The following is a 24,730-nucleotide window of genomic DNA, read 5'->3' on the forward strand; positions in this document are numbered from 1 at the left end:
GGGGGAGAGCAGTTTACCACCGCCTTACCAGCGGGGTCCGAGGCATTCCTCTCAGCGCCTCGACTGCCTGGGGGCCTCCCAGGACTGCCGGTGCTGGATCCATTGTAATTCGAGGCCTGCAGCTCTCGAATATGTTTTAGGGCTGGAAGGTAAGTACCTTCTCCCATTGCCCTTTAGGTCTCTGCTTCTTCTGACCTTCCGGTGTCTTCTGGGATCTTCGTGCTTTTCAGCGCACAGCCAGCATGTCCTGCTCAGAAGGCAGGGCCAGTAAGACTGGGGATCAGAGGATAAGCCCCTCCCCTCTGGGATCAAAGTTTGCCGGCCCTGCCTATGGAAGGGGGAGGTACTTTCCCAGGAGTAAGGAGTCAAGGACTGCCCCACTCCTGGACCACCGGAGAAAGAGAGAAGAAACCAGGGAAAGTTGAGAATATGGGACTGTCAGGAGGAGAGAAAGAGCAGTTGAGCACCAACAGTGTTCGGGGCTATGAGAGAAACAGCAGCCTCCTTCACCCCCTCCCAGCCCAAACACTCAGTGTATCTGGCCCTCCCAGCTGCCCACCTCCTTCTCTCTTGGCAGCAGTGGGAGAAGATCCCTGTTTCTCATGGGTTGCTGCTTGTATACTGGTAATACTGTCCTCATCTATACACAAAAATCATCATAGGTGAGCAGTATCAAATATATTTCAATTGAAGTCCACTTTAAATCTAAAAAAACCTGACAGAAGTCAAACTATCTCCCAGTTCCGTAATACTACATTATCAACCTTTTCTTTAAATATGTGCACTAGCCCTGTCTACTGCTCAAATGATCATTAAGATCTGAGGGACAATATTTAATATCCTCCACCTCCAGCTCTGAATCTTCCATTTCTGTTATTTCCTTATACTGCCAGTCCACTGCCTGCTATATGCATTCAAGTCAGCCCATGCCTGAACAACCTCGACCTATTTGTCAAGCACATTCCTTCAAACCTATTCACAAACCATGACCACAGTCTCACCTTTTTCTCCAATTAGCCTCTACTTCATATTCTTTTACCCTGTTATCAAGCCCTATCCCGTCCAACTGTTATACGGTAAACATTCTGGGCAACAGCCAAGCTACTTTGTGTTCTGAACTGTCCTGACACACTGATAACCACTGAGGTACTGCAAATGTAGTTGTTGAGACAAAAACAGGAGGCTTCATTTCAGAATTATTGTTTTCCTCCTATGATACCCACAATCAAAACATGCGCTGAAGTAACACTTTCTGCTATCTTTTCCTTCTGTTTTAACCCACTTAAGCATAGCACTATGAAGATTTCTTCTATGCAAATTTTAGTAAAGGATCAAAAAACCTCTAAGAGTTAAATTACTTTTCTCAGTCAACTACTCAGTTCTGTACATTCTACAACACTTTCCATTTCCCTATATTAAAAATATATAGTTTTTATTTCACATCAATATGCATGCATTTCAAATATGTGTCTAATTAGCTATAGCAAAACTTGCCATTCTATTTTAAATGCATTTATTTATAAGTTTTGTTATTTACAAAAGAAAAGAAAAAGCAAATTGATATACATAGATTATTCTTTGGAGTTTACATTAAACATTCTTTCCAAACCATTTATACACTCTATACCATCTTTTTTAAAAAGTTTTTTTGCCTTTCCCTTGCAATATCGTGTTCAGTTTGTCAATTTCTGCAATTTCATATATTTTTGTAACCAACTCATCCCTTGCAGGCAGTTTTTCAGATTTCCAACATTTGGCTATACGTATTCTTGCTGCAGTGAGAATACATGTCAAAATATATGTGTTGTCGCGTCCGTAACCATCTGGTATTATATTTAATAGGTAAATTTCTAGTAACAGTTGTAAATTTATATCCATGATCACTATTATTAACTGGTTAATACATTTCCAGAATTTGTAAATCTTTTCACACCTCCACCAAATACGGAAAAATGTACCTATATTATTTTTACATCTCCAACAATTTCTTGATACCTCTTTATAACATTTAGCCATTCTATCTGGTGACCAAAACTTGCCATTCTTAAGGTTCACCTGAACTTACTGGTTTCCTATAAACAGAAGCAAATGTTTTCAATCTAGTTATTAGAAGCTGTTTCCATACACACATGTATGTTTGAAAATTCAGAGTCTACTTTATCTGAAACTGGGTATAGTTGTTGGCCTTTTTGCCTTAAGCAAAAATCAGCTGCCCCAAGGATACCTCCTCCCTGTTACTGCAGTAACACCCTTTCAACAGGCTGAAGGTAGCCCTGAGAGAAGACAGCTACAATTGCACAGTGGCACTACAAAGGAGTACTGAGTTAGCTGTGAAGGAGATCCAAGAAAGGAAGATGGGGGTTGCCAAGTTTAGAAGACCATTTGAAAAGCTGATCTAGAGAACAAAAATAGTATGTTATAAATTACAGCTAACATCCTTGTTGGCAGTTTTGCAAAGTTAATGATAGCTTATCCCTAGAAAGGATCTGGATTCACCACGTTAGAATTGAGGATAAATAAGGAGGGTTAAAATGACTGAGCTTGTACTGCTTGTGTAAATATACTAGACTTTTGAGTGAATTTCCTGCACTTAGAATAAGCCATTTCTAGATTAGGTTCATTACACTCCACCCTACATAGACATACATTGCAGTACCTTACCTTTGTTAAAGTAACCTCAGATTTTGACGGCTAACGTAAATGTAAACTTGATAAAATCCTCTATGGGACATTTGTAGTTCATGCAAGTATGAATATTTTAGTTATGGTTATCACAGACCAATCCATTAAATAATTAGCATCTTTAATGTGGATAGTATACATAGCTAGTTAATGTGATAGTACACATTAGGGGTGTGTGAAGAAAAAAAAATTGTTTTCTTCCGGATCCGGATATAAAAAAGCCGAATTTTTCCAGTATTCCTGAATATACCCAAATACCAATACCAGTATTGTATTGGTATTTGGTATTCCCAAAAAAATTTCAGCTCCAATATATCCTATGGGGCCATTGTAGTCAATGGCAAAAATCTTCTAACAAGTATTCAGGGGGCTGGGGGGGGGGGTGAGGTAGAGGCACCAAATGTGTACTGTAGCTGCTGAAGCCTCTCCCCAAACAAACCCCCAAGTTTGGAAAAGACTGGACCAGGGGGTCCGATTCTAGGGGCATCCAAAGAGGGTGCCCCCACTCCTCCATTGTTTCCTATGGAAGGGGATGGAAAAAAGGCAAGCAGCAGTGTCTCCCAGAGAATCTGCACTAGAAAGTAAGTGAGGTGTGGTGGTCTGAGAGGGCATGTTTGCAAGGCCAGCAGCAGAATGAATACAATGTGCCCACCCACCAGAACCAATGCCACTGTGGCAGTCGGTGCTCAAACCCAACAGGACTCAGATCAGATCTGAGAATCTCTGGGGGCATGTTGGCAAGGCCAGCAGCAGAACCAGTGCAATGTGCCATACAATCTCCAACCCAGGCTCTCTCAGCAGCAGGATCAGGAATGGAGTCAGACAGCCAAAGATCCTTTCTTTTATGCTCCCTGGGCATACACAGAAGACTTTCAAAAAAGAACAAACTTCTGTGATTGACCAAAGACCAGTATGCAAAATCCTATTGGCCAGTGCTTTCCTGGGAAAGCAGCAAGCTAATAGCTGGGCTTCAACAAATGAAGCCAGCAGCAACAACCGCCTTGCAAGCTGCAATGACATTTCCTAATGCATTGCAGTGATTGGCTGCCTGTACAGTCCCTCTTCCCCCTCCCTCCTGGAAAGCAGAGCAAAGGGTGGAAAAGACAAAAAAACGGCAGGAAAAAGAAGGAGCCCTTTTAAAGTTTAAAGCCTTCCAGAGCCCGTATTCAGTAATGCCAAAAAAACCTGGAAAAAAACGAATATTTTTTTGGGGGGGTTGGCATTCAGTATTCAGCAGCTGAATCAGCTCAGGGAATCTGATTCGGTATGCGGAATACCTGAAAAATGCCAAAAAGGCGTTCTGTACTAGGATCTTTACTGGACTGACATAGGGCAGACATCAGTACATGAAAATACACTGAAAGATTAATGCAATACCTCCACTTGCGAGATTAGTACCTCACTACATCTGTTTCCATGTGGAAAAGCAAGACCACCCTGAACATTGAAAAAATACAATCAAATTATTGTACCCCAACCAAAACCGAATTGAGACAGGGAGCTTCCCCATTACCATTTAGCATTCATTTGTGTAAAATGAAATAGTTTCTTAAATGGACTACCTCTTGGAAAGAACACAGATCCAAACATATACAGCACACCTTGTATCCCCCCCCAATATATTCAGACTTATTCCCAGATGAAGTTCATGCCTGGCTACTGTCATTGTGCAAAACTGAACCCTGGTTCACAAAAGGCAGCAAACACTGTTCTCATCCAATGTGGATGCAATGAGGTATCGTGGACAGAGTGACAGCCTAAGATTTCAGAGACCAAGGCTTGAATCCCCACTCCACCAGGGAAGCTTGCTTGCTTGAGGCCACTCACACACTCTCAGCCTAACCTACCTCACAGGGTTGTTGTGAGGATAAAATAAAGAGCAATGTAAGCCACCTCGGGGCCCCATTGAAGAGAAAGGTGGGGTACAGATGAAGTAAATAAATAAATACTATTTTATATACCAGTTACGCAGTACTAAACTGCAGGCTAAACCATGTAAAAGATTAAGCCACTGCAGCAACGCAGACAAAAGTGCATGCAAATTCTTACCTCACGACATCATCAATGTTGTTTCTGTATACTCCTTCAAGTCGCTCTGCAGGAAATCCCATTGCAATTATGTTTGGGTAAATATCTGAACATTCAAGTTAGGGAAATATTTAGAACACTGTAAAATACTGTACACTGTTAAATGTATTAATAAATGCTTAACTATGCAGACTAAATTTTTTAAAGGAATGTTTGCCACTTTTACAGACGTTTAAGCGATTAACTTTCAATGTAAATTAAGTGCAAAGGACTACCTTAGCAATCAAGCTGTGATTTCGTAAAATTTCCTAAATTAAACTGAAAGGTAACAGAATCTGAATAGAGTACAAATGTACGTTGAAAGAACTGTCCACAACCCAATATATTGCTGCAGGCAAGAATTTTGTGCTTTGAAAGTACATTCATTTATAAATACTAAGAGACTGTATCTACTAAAACCCCAATCCAGAAAATGATGTGCACAACAGAAGTGTACAAAATGACTTCAAACAGTAGATAAAAGTGCATATTCCCACTGACACTGAAGACAAGCAGAATGTGCACACTCATCTGTACCCTGCAGTGTGAATGGAGACTAAGTTGGAAGTTGTAAATCCATATCTACACAGTGTATACATTTCCAGATGTAATAAAATAATCCATTTATAAAAGCAGGTTTCTGGGTCTGCTTTGTTGGATCATAGAGTTCACTGTTACACATCCCTAAATTTGCACATACGTACAAAAGCACACCCTAATACTCGAAGCATCACCAACCGACACCATTATTTGGGATACTTGTATGCCATCTCGTCAGAGTCCTGCTCGAGGTAGCACACAATTAAAACATCACAATATTTTTTTTAAATTAAATTATATTATCCATCTTTCAAACCTGGCAATTGTACATTTGCTGCTTCATTCATTTTAAGACAAGCTTGTGCACAAATTGTTCACAATGGATTGTGCTAAATGCAAATCATAGGCCACGGTCACACACTAAATAATCCACTTTCAATGCATTTTCCAACTGGATTTTTACTGTATGAACTGGCAAAATCCAGTTGGAAAGTGGATTGAAAGTGGATTTAGTGTGTGTGACCGCAGCTATACAGGACTAAACTTATACTCGTGAACAAATTTTCCTACACACCCATCCTTCCAAGAGAGGAACTGCTCTCCTGCTCCCCACCATCAAATCAAAGGCAGAGAAGGGTGAAAACAGCAGAAGTAACAGCTACTGTAACATAACATACTCACAAACCTCATTGGTGTGTACAGCCTTATACTACTACCACCGTGCTTTCTGAATGTGACTCTCTGGCAAATTCAGTTGCTGACCTTGCCTATAGAACTCAAGTGAAAATATCAACTCTCTGGCCAATACTGAAGTTAACATGAAGTCTATCATTACAGTAAGCTTGCTCTTCACTCACTTCCACCGTGAAATTTGGGTATTTAACACCTTATGATGAATAAATATGGCTTCACATTAAACACTACTTTTCTCATTAGTCATTTTTTGCCACATTTGGTAGGTATTATTTTACTCTTGTACATGAACAGGCAAACCCTTAACAACCAGAGTTACCGCTTTTAGACATCTTGAAGCCACAGAGGGGGAAATGGTCCATCTGTCCCTTTGACAAAACACAGAAATTTTAGGAAAATTGAAATACATGTAACAATTTGGAAGTGTGATTTTTTTAAAATGCATGATTATATCAAGTTAGCAGATAAAATTATAGTGGTTGGCCTATTTATGAAAGTACAAATATACTCAACACCCATCTCAGGAACCATTATCATTTTACACAATGGGGGAAAGGTGACCCTATATATATTTAAATATATAGTAAAGATAGCAACATGTGGAGAGCTGTGCCCTATACTATAGACAGTGCATTGTAGAAGTTAGCATGTCAGACTAGGATTTGGGAGACCCAGGTTCAAATCCCCACACTGCCATTTAAGATTCCTGGATGACCTTGGGCCAGTCTCACTTTCAGCCTAACCTACCTCACAAGGTTGTTGTGAGGACAGAATGGAACAGGAGTGAACAATATAAGCTGCTTTCTCCCCTTGGGAGAAAGACATTAGTGAAGTAAATAAATACTTTGCACATGTGTCTTAGTTCCCATCTAAGAGACAGGATGGGGGGATAAAAGTTGGAAACCATACACACAAGTTTTGTAGTAAAGAAAAGTATTTGACAGAAACGATTTTAATACAGTCATAAATTTAACTGCATAACCTGATATTCTGTTAATTTTATACCACACTATTATTCAATTATGTATCACTCAATACACATATAGCATATTAATTGTGGCCAAATTATTCATGTTTAAACAATAAATATATCCCTGAAAAAATACAGCAATTATTATTTAATGCTGCAGACTGGTTTATATAAAAATCTTCATACCATACATTGAGTAAAAAAATCTGTTTTAATCTGTGAGGAGCATTTCACTTACACCAAAAGAGAGAATATTTCACAGGAATTGCTTTTGAGATTTCTGTAAAAATTTTCCATCAAAAATTTTAAATTAAGTCCTTGAGGGAGAGGGTTCACACAGCCCCCCGCAAGCCTTAACATATATTTCCAACAGTACATTACAGAACATTTTAGCTTTCACTTTCCAGTAACTCTTGAGATTACTGTGCATGCTACAGAAAATTAGACTTCTTTTCCAAGCAAAGACGTAGAACCCATGATCAAGTATCATTACAAAGGGTCAATTATGAGTTTTGTCTATTCCCTGTGTACAGCAGCCATGAAGCAGGTTCATACCCATGTTAGCACTGAACACCATCACAGCTACCATGAATTCAATGACATAAGTTGGCTCCTGAAAGCATTTACCCAGGCCCTCCTGATTCCGATGATTAGAAGAACTGCATGAGCCCTTTCTCTAGCAGCACATCTTCCTCAACTACCTCTGCAGGAACAATGTTGCTCCAAGCAGGTTACTGCATTGTCCAAGCAAGAGCAAGGAAGTATCTGTATTAGAAGATACTTACTGAACCTTTCTATAATGTGGTATATTTCCAAGTCTAACATACATGCAACATTACTGGCTGGTTACAGGCCCAACAACATGCACTCTGCTATTGGGACCTTTTTGCATAGTGTACATACAATGGGTGAATCCAACCATCATCCAAACAACCTTTCTCTGCCTTAAATCATTCTTCCTCCAATGGAAGAGCCACGATTTGGAGAAATACTCCTTAGACTAGAGGAAGGCTTCAAACCTGAGCTGGGTTTAACTATTTTAATAAATAAAACAAACTTTGTTCGATGGAACAGTAGGACAGGGGTACAATCCATCCCATTATCATTACTGCAAGCTGTATATATGAATAAGAGGCTAGAAATTGTCACAGTTAAGATTTAAATGCCCCCCTTACAGATTAAAATAGAAGAGTTGTGGCTCCTTAAAGACCAACATTTATTCTAGCTTGAGCTATCATGAATCAAAGCTCACTTCTTCAGATGCTATGAAGAGGAAATATAACGTATAATTTTGCACACATACTCCACCAGGTTCTCCCACTGAACACAGGCTGGGGTGATCTTGTGCTCTTGCTTTATGCCAGGTAGTCAAGTTCTGCAATAAGCTAAACTCTTGAATCATAAATATTAGCTACATATGTAAAAAAATGGGTATCTACACAACAGCTATTAGCCCTTGCCTCTAAGTCACCAGGATTTCCTCAGATTTGAACACAGAATAAAAACTTAACAGCTCTTTCCAAAACTACTCTTCAGCCAGAATCTCTGCTCTTTTCTATAGTTCTCTTAAAGTGGAAATACTTTTTGCAATTAGATGTTAGTGTGAAGCCCAAATGATTTCAAATTAAGCTTGTAAATGAGCTAACAGTTTTTCTACCAAGATCTGAAAAGTAGATGCTATCTTCAAACAGTAATGAAAAAGGAAAAACTATAAAGAAGCTATTTCATGTGTACATTAGAATATAAATTAAAGACATCATAAAAATTCACATCGAATTAATCTGGTGTTTTGTGGCAAAACTGATTTTCCCGGGGGTGGGATGTGTAAGGAATGTAAAAAGCCAGCTACATGTACTGCTCCATGAACAGCTACAGAAATCAGACAGGCCCAGTGCTTTAAATCACAGGCTTTTTCTGGTTTGCTTTTTTACTGTTTTATACCTACAGGACATTTCACTGTATGTCACAAAGCATATTATCTTTCCACATGAAAGTAGGAATCAAATACGTTCACAACTACATTAAACTCTGTGGCAGAAGCACTTGATTCCTTCCTCTTTGTTATGAAAAGTCTAATGAATAGAATGATAAGACTGATTTAAATAAAAGCAACTCGAACCACTAATTTAAGGCACTAAGGAAAAATACTAGTTTCAGGAATTAAAAACTGCATTTGAACCAATTATTTCCTGAACTGTGTAAACTAAATGGTTTACAACTCAAAACTGTTATATAGAAGCACAATCCAAAATGTCTGATCATGCAGCCCACTATGCTGTTGCGCTGAACATGAATTGATATTCAAGATTAGAAATTAATGTGTTAATTACAAGGAAATGTGAACTGATGTTATTTTTAAGGAGCAAAACAAATAGAATTTTTACAACTCTAACTTAATAATTTTAATACAACATAGAGTCAACATAGGAACTTCTATGGATTTGCAAGACTAGTTAAACTCTCCTAAACATAAGTAAAATGATCCTCAAGGATATCAGGATTACACATCTGCTTGTGCTGGCTTTAAACACTTTCTCATGTTCTCTTTAGGAACATGACATCAATTTCACTGAGATGAAAGATGCAGGATCACAGCATAGGTCACATACACTCTGTACCCCTATCTAATAAGTGTACTGATAATTTCCCATGGGTCATGTATTTCATCCTGGAATTTAAAAAGTCACCACCACCAAAGCATCACATTAGCATTAGGTTATCTTTGCTAAAATGTATTTTTATGTGACCAAACAGATGAGCAGTAGCACACTGTAATGGCAACAGTATACCTACACCGATAAATGCAGTACAAACCATTCTGCAGACAGGAATACAGAAGGTAGCTTTCATAAGCACACTCGAAGTACAGTTCTATCAAACTGAAAGGGACAATTGCAAATACTGGTGGAGTATCAAAAGAAAGAATTATACTGTAGCAGGATTCAACAAATACCAGACGCCAGGTGACTAAGAAATTTCATTGCTGAACCTGGTTTTTAAATTAATAATTCTATTTTAGGGTCTTTTGGTGGTCCTCAATAGAAACAGTTTTATCATTTTATCAGAATATGCTTCATTGTATAACATAAAAATGCATACAAACAAGGTCATTTGTTTATGTGTTCAATGGTGATAAATTCATTTCTTAACCAGATGCTTTCTATATTGGCTCCAATATTCACTTAAATGGAACTTTTAAAAGTAGTGAAATTCTGAGAAATTTAGAAGTTGGGCTAGGGTTAGAGAAGAGCTCTCCTATGGGTAGCATGCTGAGAGTAGCTAATGCATCCCCAGAAGACCCAGAAAAAGACTAAGACCTACCCTGAGGTTTTTTTTAAAGCTTTTATTTCATATGGTACATCTATCTGTGCTGATTAGCTGACAGCACTTTGTTCCTGGTGCTCTTCCTAGTCCATGCTTTGTTTCCAGCACCAAGTAAAACTTAGTAACACGCCTAAGGAACAGGGAAGCAGTTCAAGATATTTACTCAGGAGTAGCTCTCATTAAAGACCCCTGGGATAGAGGTTAGGTTTTTTGTTGTAGTAGTAACAACCAGACTTACCACATATTTATGCATTACAAAACCTTTGTCGTAGGTTTAAGAAAGTTGCAAGGAACAGTGGAAATCTTAGGATTAGGTTTTGTGACAGAAATAATCAGAAAATATTGATATTATAACACGAAGGCTGAAATTTTGGGGCTGACTCCTACAGCCCAAGGAAATTTTTCACGGCCTGTAAAAAGCATTGTCCTTTAAAGTTTGATTCATTTGCAGTAGCAAGCAGGCATGGATATGTAAAGGCTGCATGGTCAATATTTAAAAGGTTTAGAACTAGTCACGCAATTTGCCAATCACTAGGAGTAATTCGCCATCATACTGATGGGTAAGTGGGAGCCTGCACCATATCCAGTGGTACCTTTCATGCCTGCAGTGCTATTTCAGGAGCCAGATGCCTCAGCAGTGTCTGTAGTGTTGCCGTAACACCTCTATCTTCTGGCTTCACTATTTACTTCATTTATACGCAGCTTCTCTTCCCTTAAAGGATCAACTGAATTTTAAGCTCAGAACAGAGCATGCAATTAAACATGCAGCCTTCACAAAGTTGTACCGTTTAGGTACTGAAGACACAACCCACAGCTTTAGTACCTGTTATATGTACTGTGTTTTCTGCTCCTTTGGACTACGTTTTATGAAAAGCTGTGGGCCCTAGCCCCTGTACAGCTGTGAACTTCATGGCACCTCTAAGTTTAGTTTTAAAAGAAAATGCTGCAGCAATGAAAAGAAACTGTATTTTTTAGCAGAGGCGGGATAGTGAACAGCCTGGAGAGAATGGCGCAGGAGCAATGGGGGTATAAAAGGCCAAGAGCCAGTGTGGTGCAGTGGTTAAATGCCCCCACTATAATCGCAGGTCTGGCTTAAGTGACTATACAGACTCTAAGAACCAAACTACACATGACGGCGACAGACCAATGTCTCACAAGCTACGGTGCTGCCAATTCCCATAAAGCAGGTGGTGAGGTGAAGCAGAAGCACAACATGAGCAGGTATGTATGGGGAACAGAAAGCTATGTGTTTCCTACTAAACGTTGTTCTCCCCAGAACTGTCATGTCAAAGTTACATCCAGTTATTTAGTCTCACCAGAACTGCTTTGGGGTAGGCTTACCAAGGTCCGGCGGGGGATTCGTATTTCTTGCCAGGAGCCTTGCCACGGGGACGGCTCCACACACTGCACCCACCGTCGCCAGGATATGACGCTCTGCATCGCTCTGGCAACGGGGCTGTTTGGAGTCCCGTTGCCAGAGCGACGCGGAGCGTCACATCCTGGCGACGGCGGGTGCAGTGCGTGGAGCCGTCCCCGCGGCAGGGCTCCTGGCAAGAAATATGAATCCCCCGCCAGACCTTGGTAAGCCTACTTTGGGGCAAGGAAGGAGGAAAGGATACAGCTTCCACGCCAGCCAGCCAATGATGGACTTCTACCACTCTGCACTGCATAACAAATCTGCTGCCCTGTCTAACCATGCCTTTTATCAGGAGAGGCTGAATCACTGTGGGAATTTTTACCAGGAACATGTCACCTAATCTGTCAAAGGAAGAGTACAATGCAAAAAGTTTCCAGAAATTACCACAATCTTTCCACAGCACTATCAGAGCCAGTTTGGTGTAGTGGTTAAGTGCGTGGACTCTAATCTGGGAGAACTGGGTTTGATTCCCCACTCCTCCACTTGCACATGGCTGGATGACCTTGGGCAAGCCATAGTTCTGGCACAGCTGTTCTTGAAAAAGAGCAGTTTCTGTCAAAGCTCTCTCAGCCCCACGTACTTCACAGGGTGTCTGTTGTGGGGAGGGGAAGGGAAAGGAGTTTGTAAGCCGCTCCGAGACTCCCTTGGGTAGTGAAGGGCGGGGTATAAATCCAATCTCCTCTTCTTCTTCATCAAGGCATTTTAATAAACGAATCCCTTTGTCTCCTTAGAAGTACATCCTCTACTAGAAGTAGCTGCCTTCCTAGACCAAAATGAATTCTATTGACAGATATTCAAACACTGTTATTCATATGGTGTACAGATGCAAATCCATCTGCAATGAACTACTTCAAATTTAAAATACTCAAATTAAGGACATCATTTGTTTATCAAGAACATGGAAAAAGTAACCAAGATTAGATAACTACCACCGCTCCCAAAAGATATACAGTGCATTCCAATATATCTTCAGGCATATAACGTGCAGGGAGCTATAATGCAAGGAGGTGAAAAGCACTCTTAGGAAATGGAAACAAGCTGCAACTGAAAACTCGCTCGTCACAGTTCCTTTATGCCTGACTGGTTACTGGCAGTAAACTAGAATATGCTATACTACTTCCAATTCCGTCTCTATTCTCTGCTAACATTTAAAAGGGATGTGAAATTGAGCAAGTACAAAGCATTGGTATGGGACACCCATGAACATGACATCAGAAAATGTAAACTCATTTTTCAGGAACAACAAGTTCTGACTGACCAGTTTACATCTGCAAGTATTAATCTCCAGGAAGAAGTCACGATTGCACACCCTTACACATGTTTTCCTAGAGTTTCTCGCACTTAACTTTGCAAGTAGTCTAAAAACTTCCTTTAAAGATACCTCAGCTATATGTTTTAGCTATGCAGTTTTGGATGCAGCTAAGCCTAGCGATTAAAATGCCGTATTTCGTCTTTGTATTTCAAACAGCAAGAACTAGCTGTGGTCCGGCAGAAGGCATCCTAAGCAGGTGCCAGAAACTCTTCATAATAAGCAGACCACAGTACAAGCCTTACAGGGAACAAAAATCCAGACACTGATCACATAACTTGGGAAGAGGTCATTCTGAACTCAGGACGACTTAATACTGAGGAAATATGCATAGGATCAAGCTATCAATGTGCACCTGGAGCATTTCTTTAATGTATCCATGACGGTACTCCCAGGGGGTCCATTGGAAGCAACAAGTAACTGCATCTATCCATACAGCCAGTGGGGCTCTGTCTTCCTCACTCACTGAAGCAACAGCTTTAAGTCAAACAACTTATGCACAGTGGCTCTCCTGGTGCAGAATTCTTTGTGCAGGAAAGAGATGAAGATTGAAGCTGCCAGGAGCTGGGTAAGTAACTTCTCAGAACAGAAGCATCAGTGAGATATGTGGATTTCACGCCTTACACATACATGTCCACTGACTTGACTTAGCTGCTAAGATGGCAGACAAAAAAGGGAGCAACTCCCTCTGTGCTGTGTAAGAAGAAGATGGCTCTGTGGTTGCACAAGGAGCTTCCCTGCAAAAAGCTCTCTTTTGGCTCTCAGGGCCTAAGTTCAAACATGAGAGGTCAAGCCAGTCATAGCAGATCTTATACTCCCTCTGTAAACCCAGTAGTAGTGCAGGTGTGTGTATGGGGGGGGGCAGTGTCTTTCCCTCATCATTAATTCACATTGCACATACTCTGGAACACTATGTTTTGATACTTCACTTGCTCCTGGATTATGCCCAAAGCACGGATAACAAGTCCCAGGCAGCAAGCCCTGGCTCAAATTTAGTCAAACTTAGATCCACAAGAATAAGCACAAGTTTTGGGAGACTTTTCACGGAGAGGAGGATTTTTCTTGAACCATCTGGCTGTCCTTTGCAGGAAAACAAGCCCTGGGTCTGATCCAGCAGAGTTGTCCTTGAGAAAAGAAGAGGGAACTGCAGTCTTTGCAAAGATACCAGAGAATGCTTCAGAGCAACATTTCTCAAACTCCTGTCCACAGGAGATATCAACATGCTTAGGCATTCATGAAAAGTTATCAACATTGGTTGCTGATGTTTGAAAACCACCATGCTATGCTTAGCACTGGACCAGATTCAAGAGTCACTGGAGCACTGTGGTGTCAGCAAGCAGAGAGTAACCTTTTTCTGCAAAACTTCTCATGTCTGGAGACAGACAGAACTGAAAGGAACCTACCAACAATATCTCATATACCCATTCACCCAGCTGAAAAATCTAACAGTATATTATCCTCTGATGCAAACAGCCTCATTATATGTTTTAGCTACTAGCAGTATTACATAAACACATACAAAGCTTCACTACAAGCATGCAGAATGCTCAAATATTCTCTTTGCTGTAGTTTCCTCATCAAAACGGAAGGTCTGTTGGATCTAACATAGCATCACCACAGATGGAAGGATTTATGCCCACGGAGCACACTTCTCACCTCCCCCTTCCCCACTGCAGCCCCAACATGCTGTTCTAGGCTATCCCCCAGCCATCAGGAGAAGCTTGTGGGAAAACATTTTGTGCTGCAGTGGGGAGGCAAAAAAGTCATGTTCCTTGTGCTGAAATATTTCACTGGATCCAAGCAAAGAAATCAAAAGAGCTCATCTAAGAACAGTACACTTCTTAACAGTAACACAATATTTTCTAGAAATAAATGACAACATAAATCGAAACCAATATGTCAGTAAGAATTAAACGAGAACCATAAAGAAAACTCTAGAGCAGAGGTAAAAAATGAGTGCAAAATGTCCCAGATAATCAAGGGACAAGACAAAAAAAATCTTAAACAGTATAAATTCATTCAAGTCAGCAGGGCACAATTACAGGGCCCATAGGAATTAGCTGGTCAGAACCAGCAGTGATTACATGATGGAAAAATGTAAAACTGGCATGGTCTCAAAATACTGAAGAGTAAATAATGTGCACTTTAAGAAATGCAGTATGCAACTGCAAATCTGTTATAGGTTCACTTCTGTACCTGGGAAGATTAAAACAGGATAAATACCTGGGGGGGGGGGGATCAATAGCTCTTATAAACAAGTTGTGCCAATCTGAACTAACTTGCTTTTTTTGTAAAATAACTGGATTAAGAAGGGAATACCCACTGACAAATCTAGACTTTGCCAAGACTTCTAACCCAATTGTCCATGACAACCTCACAAGAAAACCTGAGAAATGGAGAAAAGAACTAGTGCAAAGTGAGTAAGTGGTTCACCCCCCCCAAACCCAAAAAAACCTAATAAAATAGATCAATATCAAATTTGAAAAATGTCAAGCAAGGTCCAGTGCTGGTCTATATCTTTACCAACAAGCCAGCTGAATTGGCTGATCATACCTTAATCAAATTTATAAGTGACCAACAGAATTCACTAAAAATATGAAATTATTCAACTGCAAAGTGAGGTGCAGAACAAAAACACGTACAATGAAAGAGGAAAGATGCTATATCAGAATGGAAGCTATACATGCACAACAAGACTAAGATATGAGATGGAAAGAGGATGAAAGAGCATTTCCAAAGAATAGAGATTACAAGTCAACATGATATAGTGAAACAAAAGACCTATACCACTACAAACTGCATTACAAATTTCCCTTCATGTCTTTAGTATAATCTTACCATTCTGTTCAGCACTGGTAATAATCTAATACATCAGGTTCAGCTCTGGGACAACAGATTTCAAGGCAATTTGGAAAGTATTCATAAAAATGCAACAGTCCTGATGAATGCGACCAAAGTTCCATCTATTCCACCACCCCATTTTCAACAGACTGGCAGGCCAAGCTATGGGAACACCTTGTCATGGCAAAAATTGCTGATTCGCTCAGGTGTGCACAACCAGATACCCCACACCACTCCACATTTGTGTCAACTTGGTTCCCTGTAGTCTCCTATTTACAGATTCTAGATATTCTCCCACCTTAACCCTCTTTATCTGAAGTGGTTAACCTTGCAGGTTTCAACTTTTTCCATTTAGACAACATTATTGTAGATGGATGCACTGTATTACGCTGTATTGTACATTAATTTAAAATAAATAAAGATGATGAAAAACCCAATGGCCAGTTAGATATTTCCAGAAACTACTGATGCAGGGAATTAAAGCAACAGCCTCCCCTGGTGTTAGCTGGCCACCAATTGGTATTTAGAAGCATACTGCCTCGGAAATCAAAAATATTAAAATTAGTTTATAATGCCTAATAACTGTTGACAGACTCTTTTCCATGGAACTACCTAATGTCCTTACTTTCTCCTTTGAATTATCTAAAAGATAACATGACAAATTTTTCAGGAAAAAAGTGCATTCAGGGAAAATGCATTGATTGGGAATGAGTGAAAATACACCAACAATTAGAAACAATTTCAAGTACATGGCTTCAGATTAAATATTATAAAATCTATTAATTGTAAGATTGGTTCAGCAACGGAACAAACAGCCTACAGAGGCTAAAGAATTTCCTTACCTTAAGGTTTCATAGAAAATTTGACAGTTTGCCCAGGTTTGCTACAGAGTCTTGCTTAAGCCTGATTTAGGCATTTTAGAGGAAGAAATTACAGACTCCTTTTCAGCTGTGATTCCGCTAATGTTTTGAAAGGTCTACCTGAATTTCACCACCAGTGATGCAGAAGAAAAGTTAAACTAGAAGATTAACCTTTAGTTATCTATAGCCAATATTTCAGTAATGCCTCAATGTTCTCCTATTAACTAAATTCATCAGGGATTCTCCCCAGGGAGTGATCAGAAACAGGCCTCGGATACTTCCAACCCTGCTTTCCTAACCCATTCTTCTCACTACAGAGTGCTGAACCAGGAAATGCTGTAATTATCTAAATGTGAAAGATAAAAAATCAGGGAATTTGTTTTTTTGAACACTGGGTCCTCCTGGTTTTGGGTTGTATTGTCACCACAGTAATGAATGCAGAAGAGAGGAACAGGAAAAGCCCGCTTCTATCCTCCATCCACAGAAAATTCTGAGGGGGAAAATGAAGCAGGCCCACATTTCAGGAATCATCCAGTAAAATACAGTGTGGCTTCAACAGCACAAGGCAAACAGAAAAGTCATTCACATTCTTACTTCAGCCCCTCACAGGCAATCAGTATCTCTTGAAATACCACTGAAATGCAGACAAGCCAAGACATGGTGAAGTGTATCTCGTCACCACTTGTCTGTGACAGCTTAGAACACTGAAAGAAGAGGTCGTCATGCAAAACAAACATAATTATCCTCAGTTTTTAAACATATGTAGCTGCAGCATAATACTCAAAAACTAACATGACACTGTACATGACACAGTTTCTCTCCTGAATGGCAGACTGTCTTCACACAGGACAGCTCTCTTTACGAAGCAAGCCTCAAGGGACCACCTCAACAGTTTGCTACAATTCACAATGATTCCTTGCACCAATATAATACAATCCAGAAGTTATGGCCCAATAGTGTCCTTGGCTGCTCAAATATTTAGTTTTCATTAATTTATTCTAACTGTACAATTAAAAAATACTCTAGAAACAAAGTATCAAAGGCATGAAAAATCATAAGCAGATGTCAATAATAGCAGCTATAGTTAGAAAACATGCATCAAAGGCCAGATCATGAATGCATGCATGTAAAGTCCTGTTTCTAAAAACTACTATAAATTTAAATGGGCATTGTCTGTGTCTTTAACACGCTACCTCCCCCAAAATATGCACACATTACTAGTTTACTTTTTTAATATAACTACTTTAAGTTTGCTAGAAAAGAGTATTATTGGAACCACAATCTTCATGAAACTAGGCAATGTATAAAGGGCTTATAAACCAGCACCTAAAATACACCATCTGTATCTTCCCCTAAATATTACAAAAGCAACTGAACTATATCAATAGAACATTTACGAAAGCAGCGGTAGGGCATTATTAATTCACTACTGACAAAACCTTTAAGATCAAAAAGAACCATACTCCAGAGCAGAAAGAACAATTTTCATAATTATGCATAAGTTTCCATACTCATTGTGACTTCCCATTAAAAATATGTACTATCACAAGAATGTGTTACATTAAAACATTATTGATCAAGTACATCTTCTAAAGACTGTGCCATGGCGTACCATTTTCTTACCCCAAAAAACCCACAATTCACTTAAGGTGACAACTAATATCATTATAAGGAACTTTTGTTATATAAGGGGCTTTTAGGAAGTTTTTGTTCAACACTCCTTCCTCCCCATATTAACTTTTACATAAATTTTCTTTTTGCAACCCACCTTAAAGCGCAAGTGTCTAATAGTTCACAGATCAAAAATGCAATACAAAGGTTTGGCATATGCAAGAGAAGCCCTCAAAAAGGGATAACAATAAGTTTTCCTATATTTGAAGGAAGGGATGCCACTGTTGAATGAAAGCCATTGTCTGCTACTTGTTCAATGAGTAACACTAACATCAACAATTTTCTAAAGATCTAACAGTCTTCTACACAGAAAAAAGGGGGTAACAACTTTCCCACAACACCAACATACAAGATAAGATGCCAGCATATCATATAATGTACTCTGAATAGCTTTACCCAGTCAAATGGCATGAGAACAACTTTTTTAAAGTGTTTTTACAGCCTACCTTTAAAAAAACAAAATTACTACTTAATAAATTCCCCAATGAATGAGATGAAACAGAAAGCAGAGACCTTGTATACAGCAAAGCCCCTTTCCAAATTCTAATTACCAGTCATGAGGCACTGAAGCCAACAGACCCAAGGAACTGCCATATATGAACAAAATGTCTATCACTGTAATATGCACCTGCACACATGTGTGGTGAGCACCTGCACTGGGAGGGCCTTCAATAAACTAGCTTCCTCTCATTTATGAAGCAGACAGAATAGCCACATTACACAAGAGTTACTGAAGTGCACCTAGTGAGCAGCAGTGCCTGACTTAGACAGGAGAGACCTGGCCTCAAGTTACCAATCATTAAAGGTCATTAGGTGGCCTTGTGCAAACCTTTGCTCAGCCTAACCTACCTCATAAGGTTGCTGCAAAGATAAACTGTACATATTTCAAAGATTCTTGGGAGGAAATAATAAAAATGGGAAATAAGTGTCAGAACATTGTGGAAGTTAAGACAATGAAGACAAGCACCATGACAACATACTCGCTATAAAGAGAACTTTAAGACATCAGCTTGTCCTACCTATCTAGTCGAAGTTACAAATCACATCAGAACCCCTACAACCCTGTAGACAATACAGCCCAAAAATCAAGCCCATGACCCCACAGCGAGTGCAATATGATGATTCACTTAGGGGCTAAGGAGCAAAGGAAGCGAAAACCCAAGGCTCATTTCCACACTGAACTTTCCAAGAAAGTTCTAATATGGAACACAGTCCACCAAACACAGAAGACAGTCTTTCAGAAGGCCTCAGACATCCTAGAGAGGGACAGATGCTAAAGATGCACCTGTGAACAAACAGTCACATCAGTGATGGAGGGAGCAGACCTTGGGTATCAGGCAAGATAAGTGAGGAAAATCTGATCAGCCAGGGGCTGCCTAAGTGAAACAGGCCTCCAACTCCAAAAACTCAAGGACCACGGCACTACATATAAAAAGATGCCTAGATGACAGCCGCAGAGCAGCTCAAGATGCCTGCAGCACATTCAATGAATTAACTGCTTTAAATCAGTTTACTATTTAAGCTTTTTTTCTTCTGTGTCTTTTGTATGATGTAGCTGATAATGTTAACACTGATACAGATTATCACAAAGCCAGAAAAATATGAAGCTCATCCTGCTTCAGATAATCAGCAATTTGTGAGTCATGGTAGCAAACAAAGGTTTGCGGTCAATATGCCTGGAATTATTTCAACATAGCCCAAATTTACAGTCTTTGGAACAAATGTAATTGTATGAACAGGCACTACAACTAGGGCAGGCACTACGACCTTCTGTGTATAATCTGGATGACTAGAAACTAATCTTTTTTATGGGTAATTTAGCAATTTGGACAATATGCAAAAATCACAGTATAAAGGCAATCGGCTACCAATATGAAAATTGCCAGTACCTGTGAGCATTAAATATACAGGTATTTTTATTCTATGTAATTTCTGGGTATTGAAGTGCAACCCCCGCAGCCCAAAATGCCCTCTGACATGTTAGGGGACTGGGGACTGCCAGGAACAACGTGAGAGGGAAGCTGAAGAGCTGCCATGAGGAAAGAACAGTCCTCTTTTCCATGTGCAGATCTCTTCAACAGAATACAGCCCAAATGCATACCACTGCAATGATGATCAGAATTTAAAGTTTGAATGTATTAGTAAAAATTAAAACATAGCCCTTGCTTTAAAGTGCTGTAATTGATCCTGCCTATTTTTACAGAACAGTACATGCTAACCATTACCTGTCCCTCACATGAGATGAGAAACTGTCTCCAGAAACTAAATGAAAAATAATGTACAAGCTATTAGGGAAAAGTGCATGCTTTGCATGCATGAGGTTCCGGCTTCAATCCTTTGCATCTACCTTGAAAAATTATCTCAGGTGCATAACTAGGAAGATTTCACTCAAAGCCTCAGAGAGGCATTAGAATAGGCAACACTCTCACTTGATTTCAGACAGCTTCCTACTACCGTAAAGTACTCATTCACAAATACATAATTATATTAAGATTTTCTCTCAGTTCTATTTTACACTCCAATTAATTTACAGGTTACTCACCACTTCAAAAGTTCTCAATTTTGGCTGAAATACCGAACATCTGGCTATTGCTTGTACAGCACCTACTATTGATCACTAGAGGACCAAGATTTAGCTGTGTACACAAGGAACACTTGTTAATTTTTAACTTTATATTTAGTTTGCATAACTTACAAATCTGCACATACTAAATACAAATTCTGTGTTTCAAAAGTCAAGTAAGTTCTCTGAAGGGTATACTACTATAAAGCACTTGGAAGAATAAGCAGAAATTAAATGAGCTGAGTTGTACCAAATTCATTCAACCATTAAATATGGAGGGGGCGGTGTTCTGAAGCAATATAACTGAAACTATTTAAAAATCACTTCCTTTAACATAAACTCAAGAAAATTCCTTCTTTGGTACTTTTATGTGGGACAAACATTTGCACTCCCAGGGAACACATTATGGTCAACATCCTTCTTCCAACACAAGCTTAATAATTATGAAAAAGTAACATACAGAGTGCCCTGATTACAACTTTTCCCTCAATTAAGGCAACACTGCACAATTCAACTAGCTAAACAAATATTATTTCAATAGTTAGTACCCCCTTCAAAGCAACAGCGCCCAATAACAAGAGAGAGAACTTGCTACGGACTTGAAACCTCCTATCTGTTGGTTAGGTGGAAACCAATGGAACCACATAATGCCCAAAACAAAGAATCTGGTGAAATCTTAAAGACTAACAGATACATTATGGCCTAAGCTTCTGTGAACCAGTAACGTCCACATTTTAGTTACAACTAAATTTCCTTGACAGCAACGAAGCTTCCAGTGCACACAAGAATGTGACTTAATTTAACAGGACTCATTCCCTAGTAAGAGTGCATAGGATTGCAGTTAGTTTTGTTGTGACAGTAAGTACAATCATATATTAATATCTTTATAAAGCCACATGACACAGCATATATTCACTGCACAGCCTTAGGAAATTCAGTAGGAAGCACAACCAAATTGAAAAGATAATGTATTTGCAAGCTTATTTCGGAGAAAGTGATAAAAGGACACCAAAATACATCATAATACACCTACAGGTTACAAATTGCTCCTAATTTTTTGTACAATGTTTCTGTCTCCTCATTTAATAAGTAACATCTGCATGCAGTTAAAGTCAAAATATCAAATCCATTAGACTTGTACTTAAATTATTTGGATTACTTTTGCCAGTGTAAAATATCCAAACAGAATTAACCAGCTAATATGCAATTAAATTCTATTATGAGATGACTAAGATTCTTTAATACTGTGGTTTAGACTATTCTGCTTCAATAGGATACTTACATGATGGAAACATCTCACTTGCATATAAATAAGCAAATAATAAAACCATACAGGTAAGGACAATAGTGTTACTATTTTATGACAAATATGTCAAAGAATATTCTCCGTAAAAAGCTGAATACTATTACTTTTCATGACATAAATTACTCACTCCTAATATTGTGCAAACTGCATATTATTTTAAATGACCAGGATATTCCCATATAAAATTAATATTGCTAGTATAGTTTCAATAACAGTACCTTATCCTCCAAAATGGAGGGAAGCCACCAACAGGCTGATATACTGAACAGTGCCCTCACTTCGTTTAGCTTTTCTTAAATTTCTAGATGCTTTATTGCAGCTTTAAGTGCAACAGAATCACCTACACCTTAACTCCGCTACACATTATGAACACTTGCAGCGGTACAATTGCTATACCACAAGATCCAACTTCAGTTCTTTACTTGTACCTGTGTCATAATTGTAACTGAAAACTGGATTAATATCTTGTATTTATCTGCTTCCTATAGCTAAAAAGATCTACAATCAGCTGACACAAAGAACCTACCGTATGTTCATGTGTACACTGACCACACCCCCAATGGATCTATAAAACCAAGAACTGAAATTATTTCTTTACTCCCTAACTTAAAGCACTAAAACTCCCAACTATACACCAGATGTTTGACTTCACAAACCTTATGTTCAAGCTCATTTAATACCAAAAAGTTACTGAGCTCAAAGACTTAAAAAAATTCTTTATCTGAAGGCTTAGTTTACAGTTTTAGTAAAATATCACCCACATAAGACATGTATTAAAGGAGATCACACAAGTTACATTTCAAATGAGCCCTAACATTAACCTTTGCAACCATTATTATTTGCTGCATATAAGACACATTAGAAAGACACACATTAACCTACATCACCGTCATTTAGGATCAAATAAGCACTGAGCCTGTTCCTGTTTTCAATAGGCAGCATAAAACACAGAAACCTAAGCAGATAATACCTGTGGCCATCCCTCCATCTGTAGCTGGAAACGGTATGTAATTGATCTACAGTATACATTTTCTATACCACAAAAACCAGCATTTTCCAGAAGACAATGGCATTAGGCCTATGCAGAGTGCCCAGCTCTTTGTCAGTAGACAAAGTCTTCACATACACCCCACCACAAAACAGAGACACACCAAGTTACATTATACAGCAGACACTGAAACAAACGCACAGGATAATCGCTGCAGGATTCTGATGCAACAGCTGTACATACAGTAGTGATTTCCACTTCAATTCCATCTCTACCTTTTAGTGCCAGGCCTAGGCCTGAGCCTGCCAGATTCTCGCTGGTGCAAACCTGGAAAGTGGTGGGGAAGTGGGGGACAAGAATCACAGCAGCTTTTCTGCGAGAACATGGCATCCCCGATACAGGAGAAGAGAGAAGAATCAAAGGAAACAAGCACGGGTCTCCGAGAACGGGAAATATGTGCAGCGGGGAACAAGATGTTAAAGAGGATCCCCCCACCTTTCAAAAAGGGAAATAGACGTTCGCCCCCCTGCCCACCCCCGCCAGGCCTGCATAAGAGCTAGGATACAGGTCAGGTCTAAATCGAAGCCGTCCTCTTGGTATCGCCTACCTGCTGACCATCTCCTTGATGATGGCGGTCATGTCTGGGAGCCGGGAGCCGCTCAGGAACAGCGAGGACAGGCACGGCGGCGGCGCTGGCGGCTGCAGGGCGCAGATGGCTCGAGTCTTGGCGGAGGAGGCTGCCCCCTCTCCCCGCCGAGGCTCGGGCTGAGCAGCCAGGCGGCGGCGGGAAAGCAGCCCGGCTGCCCCCTTCGCAGGCGTTGCAAGGCTGGCACCGCGGACAGGGCCTGCTGCTGATGCCGCCGCCGCCGCTGGTCCTCCTTGTGCCGCCGCCGCTGCCACGGCCGGTTGCTGCGGCGGCGGCGACTCAGGCGAAGGCCCAGCCGAGGCGGCAGGAGGGGCCTGGCCAGAAGGCGGCGGCGGCGGCGGGGAAAGGAAAGTCCTCTTGCTGCAGCAGCTCCCGATAGTGGCGCGACTCCTCGCTGTCCCTCCTGCGGCCGGCGGCACCTGGAGCGCGGTGGATGGGCAGAGCGCGGGGCCAAGTCTCTCCGGCGGCGGCGGCGGCGGCTGCGCTGCTGCTCCTGCTGCTGTCGGGTGAGGAGAAAGAGGAACCGTCGTCGTCGTTGTCGTCGCCGCCGCCGCCGCCTTTGAGGCGCTCTCCCTCTTCCCTCTCAGGCGGCGGCGCCCCAGCAGGAACGGTGACAGCGGCTCCGCGGGGAGAGGCGAGAGGGGTTCGCCCTCCCCCCTCGCCTTCCTCGCTGCTGCTGCTTCGCCGCCGCCGCCGCTGCCCCCCTCCCGCCCCGCCGAGCTCCGCTCCCTGCACGAAGGGGGGGCCGGCTGGGCGGGCAGGTTTTAAGATTCAGCGGAGGCGGCCGCCCTCCGAAGTTTGGCTCGGCCACTGGCTGCCCCTCGCCAGAACAGGCGAGGGTGGGAGGCGGGGG

At 40.6% G+C, this 24,730-nt stretch overlaps 1 protein-coding gene across 1 annotated transcript in view; it reads right to left on the minus strand.

Moving 5' to 3' along the window:
- The window catches only part of PTEN (phosphatase and tensin homolog), a gene marked incomplete at both ends in the record, with an annotated part of 50,029 nt that extends 25,388 nt beyond the window's left edge, over nucleotides 1-24,641 (minus strand). The window contains 3 exon segments of the mRNA XM_015422656.1: nucleotides 4,732-4,816; nucleotides 23,797-23,837; nucleotides 23,839-24,641. Of these exon segments, the coding sequence (XP_015278142.1) occupies nucleotides 4,732-4,816; nucleotides 23,797-23,837; nucleotides 23,839-24,641 (929 nt within the window).
- Between the last annotated feature and the right edge of the window lie 89 nt (nucleotides 24,642-24,730).

This window comes from Gekko japonicus, unplaced genomic scaffold, assembly GCF_001447785.1.
Source record: "Gekko japonicus isolate JY-2015 unplaced genomic scaffold, Gekko_japonicus_V1.1 scaffold2125, whole genome shotgun sequence".
NCBI lineage: Eukaryota > Metazoa > Chordata > Lepidosauria > Squamata > Gekkonidae > Gekko > Gekko japonicus.